This window comes from Frankliniella occidentalis, unplaced genomic scaffold (genome assembly GCF_000697945.3).
Source record: "Frankliniella occidentalis isolate FOCC.00 unplaced genomic scaffold, Focc_3.1 Scaffold9, whole genome shotgun sequence".
Classification (NCBI taxonomy): domain Eukaryota; kingdom Metazoa; phylum Arthropoda; class Insecta; order Thysanoptera; family Thripidae; genus Frankliniella; species Frankliniella occidentalis.
The window spans coordinates 2,046,458-2,050,392 of NW_026267139.1; the positions used below are offsets into that span (position 1 = coordinate 2,046,458).

At 53.8% G+C, this 3,935-nt stretch overlaps 1 protein-coding gene across 1 annotated transcript; it reads left to right on the top strand.

The window, feature by feature from the left end:
• Positions 1 to 184: 184 nt before the first annotated feature.
• LOC113213987 (muscle-specific protein 20) lies at positions 185 to 1,908 on the top strand. The gene is made up of 4 exons (XM_026433217.2): positions 185 to 344; positions 502 to 707; positions 817 to 940; positions 1,048 to 1,908. The coding sequence occupies exons 1-4, from the start codon at positions 315 to 317 to the stop codon at positions 1,237 to 1,239; spliced, it is 552 nt and encodes a 183-aa protein (XP_026289002.1). The 5' UTR covers positions 185 to 314; the 3' UTR covers positions 1,240 to 1,908.
• Positions 1,909 to 3,935: the final 2,027 nt, after the last annotated feature.

The window sequence follows — 3,935 nt, forward strand, 5'->3', positions numbered from 1 at the left end:
GGGTGGAGAGGGAGAGAAGGGGACCGCCTGACCGTGGTCAGAGTGTGTTTTTGGAGGGGTGAGGCACAGAATGCGGCGAATGAGAAGGGTGGGGGTGGCGTGGGAGACGCGAGGGAGAGGGAGAGGGAGGGAGAGGGAGAGAGAAAGAGGGAAGGGGAGGGGGGCTACAGAAGAACCTCGAAGCCGTTTCTCTCTGGTCTACTTATAAAAGCGTGGACGGCGGCCGTGGGGGCAGCACTTCGCACTCGCAGACCAGTGGGAACAGCCCGCGCACTCACAGCCGACCAGCACCGCCACCCCCAACACACATCACCATGTCTCTGGAACGCGCCGTCCGCGCCAAGGTGAGCCCCCCCTTCCAGGACCTGAGTTTTTGGAAAACAATTATTACCGAGGAATTTTCATGATTTTATTATTTTTTTCCTGTCAATGTTGTCGATTTCAAATCTGCGGGGTGGGGTTGTTTCTAAACCAAAAACGTTTTCCCTCCTTGTCCTCCAGATCGCCGCCAAGCGCGACCCCGTGCTGGAGAAGGAGGCCCAGGGCTGGATCGAGACCATCCTCGGCCGCAAGCTGGAGGAGCCCTTCGAGGACGCCATCCGCGACGGCCAGGTGCTGTGCGAGCTCATGAACAAGCTCAAGCCCGGCGCCGTGCCCAAGATCAACTCCTCCGGCGGCCAGTTCAAGATGATGGAGAACATCAACAAGTGAGTGTTCCTCGCCGACTTAGTGACATATCGTCGCCGGCCTCTCCTATCCTAGCTCCATCCAGGGTCGCGTAAGCTAACCACCTTCGTCTTCCCCCTTTTCTTCCAGCTTCCAGAAGGCCATGAAGGAGTACGGTGTCTCCGACGTGGACGTCTTCCAGACCGTCGACCTCTGGGAGAAGAACAAGGACTTTGCCTCAGTCATCAACTGCCTCTTCGCCCTGGGCCGTGAGGTGAGCATTCGCACTTTTAAAGTCTTTGAAACTTCAGGCCATTTTCTTTCAATCGTACATTTTTTTCTTATTGATTGTTTTTTTAATTATTTGTTTGTGGTTTGCAGACCTACAGGCACCCCGAGTGGACCGGACCCAAGCTGGGACCCAAGCCCTCCGACGAGTCCAAGCGCGACTTCACCGAGGAGCAGCTCAAGGCTGGCCAGACCATCATCGGCCTCCAGGCCGGCCAGAACAAGGGTGCCACCCAGGCGGGACAGAACATGGGCGCCGGCCGCAAGATCATCATCGGCAAGTAAGAAGCTGCCATCCTGGGGAACCACCAGGACGGCGACGAGGAGGACGACGACGACGACGACATCGTCGTCTTTCTCGTCCACCACACCATCATCATCACCAATCACCTTCATTATTTATTATGACTTTTAACTGTGACGATGTAGTGACGTGTGAGAGCGAGGCGCTATGGGTGACGTTTAGAGAAGGAAATCGAGTGATATTCTCGGGAGGAAAGGGGTGAGAATGTGGTGCGAGTCGTGTGTACCCGGACTGGCGGCCGCCCGCAGCGCCCTTTAGCGGGTGGGGCCACTCCAGGTCGCCGAAGTTGAACAGGTACAGGATGTGGCGGGAGGACTCGCCCGGACCCCGTCGAGCACCGGCCGACGGCCAGAATCGGTCACGGGGAGCGCCTGCCTGCGTGTGCTGTGAGCTTATCATATCATAAATCCATTTTATAACGTTTTATCTTTATTTTGTATATAAAAAATGAGAGAAAAAAATGTTTAAAAAAATGTTGTAGAGGCAGCCAAGAAATGATCGATTGTTGATAATTGTTATTTTGTAAATCCAAGAATTAGATAGAGAGTGGGGTATCGGAGGATTGCATAGACGTAAGCAGAGGCCAGCGAGCAGCTGGGAAACGATGTATGTTTTGTAATAAACTGGTTGTTTTTTTTGTAAGCATAAAAGGTCGTTTTCACTGGGTTGGTGCACGACAACACGACACGTGGTTGAAAAAACCTTCACCCCTTCCTTGACCGAGAGCGCAATGCTAGAGCACCAAACTCTGTCTTCTGGACAACACTACAACACTCACATCAGCAAAAAGCAAAACAAAAACCAAAAAAAAGGGGGGAGGGGGGGACAACTGACCACTAGGAGATTGCGATAGAAGAGTCTTGGGAAGGAAGGGTGGAGGGAAACAGCATAACCCATTGAACTCAAATAAGTCGCGGTGATAAAAAAAAACGCGTTTTCATCTCTTTTGGCACGAGACTAGTGGCACAGTTTCCACGGGCTTTTTATTTTAATTTTAAAAAGCCTCGGCAACCGAACAGAACGTATACGGCATCGTCCTCGTCCGAACCCTCTTGGGGGGGGGGGGGGGGAGAGGGGGGCGACCGAAGTGACTCAAGGGTAGCGCCAAATCCTTGGCAGCGGCGTCGACCTGCGCGCCTACCGACTATTTTCTGCAAATTGTGGCAGAGTGGTGATAAATGAAAAACACCTACAGTTTAAGGATAGCACCGGCCGATACATGCGTCTGGTTGGCGGGAAATTTAAAAGTCTAGGATCACTACCACCGGTCGCCTGCTCGCGATCTCCTCACGCACAGGGGTGGATGCGTCAAGGAAACAGCACATCCGAGTGACTTCACAATAATTATTTGAAGCACACCTTTCGCATTCGCCCTGCGTGACAAAAGAGCAATTACTTTTGACATGTTGTCCCCCATACGTCGAAACGTCGGAATAATAGGTCTCTATATGGTGTGTGGCCGGAAAGAGTATATGTTTTTAGACGCTTTCGAAATTTAAAGTACGGGGAGGAAAAACTAATCAAAATGATGACGACAATATCTCTCGTTCCCTCTGTCTTTTTCGGTGTCTTCAGCAAGAGGTCGGGCAGATTGGACGCACGCTTAACGACCTCCCGCCGCGACGGACGCCGCCGTCGGACACCCAAGGTTATACATGAAATACGCGAAAATTTCGCCGAGCGTGCTCTCTAAATCACCTTGATTATTATACCTGGGGCAACGAGGTGGGAAGTGCTCCCGCACACCATCACTTCTCTGACCACCCCCTACCCCCATCCCTCCCTCACCTGGCCACACACCCACCTGGCTCGTGACACTGAGGAGAATAGCTGCACTCGGCTCGGAGACCCCCCACCCCCACCCCCACCCCCCGGTTCCTCCCGTGTGCACCTTGGGCACGCGAGTAAGAGAATCCCGCGCCCACTACCAGCGAGCGACCAACGGGGAAACTATTCGTCCCGCAGTGCACGCCAATTGTTTTTACCCTGACGTGCAAAACGAGACAAGGACGGACACGAATTAATGTGTGCCGTTCCAATACCTTGCATTTTATGGAACAGTTAATTTGTAGACGTGTTTACTAATTTTCAAAATATGAATTATCAACGTTCAACGAGTTTTTTTAGGGGGTGCGGGGAGGGGGGGTAGTCTCTTGACAGTAGGACTGGGCTTAACGCAGCTGGCGCGGGGTAGTGAGACCGTTTAAGAGAAGAAAGGACTCCTACCCCCCACCCCCCGCTGTACACACTCACACACTCACACAATCACACTACACACACGGAACGCTTTGAGATGTCCCCGCCCGGCCCCGGCCCCGGCCCCGGCCCGCCCATTCACAAAGCTTAGCAGGTCAGTCGCCGTCGTCCGTCGTGTGTGTGGTGTAGTACTCCCGGCACTTCACCGCCGCACCACCGCGATAGCAGCAGCCGTCGGTGTGCCTTTGCGGCGGCGTTCCTTTCTTCCACCACCACTACTACCTCCACCAACACCACCACCACCACTACTACCTCCACCAACACCACCACCGCCACTACCAAGAGGAGGGCGACGACACACCCGCGCCATTTGATCGACTCTCCCCCTCCTCCTCCTCCTCTCCCGTGTCCCGTATGGAACAATGGCGTTGCTGGGCGCCAGAGCGTGAGAGGAGAGAAACGTAGGGAGAGGAGAGACAGG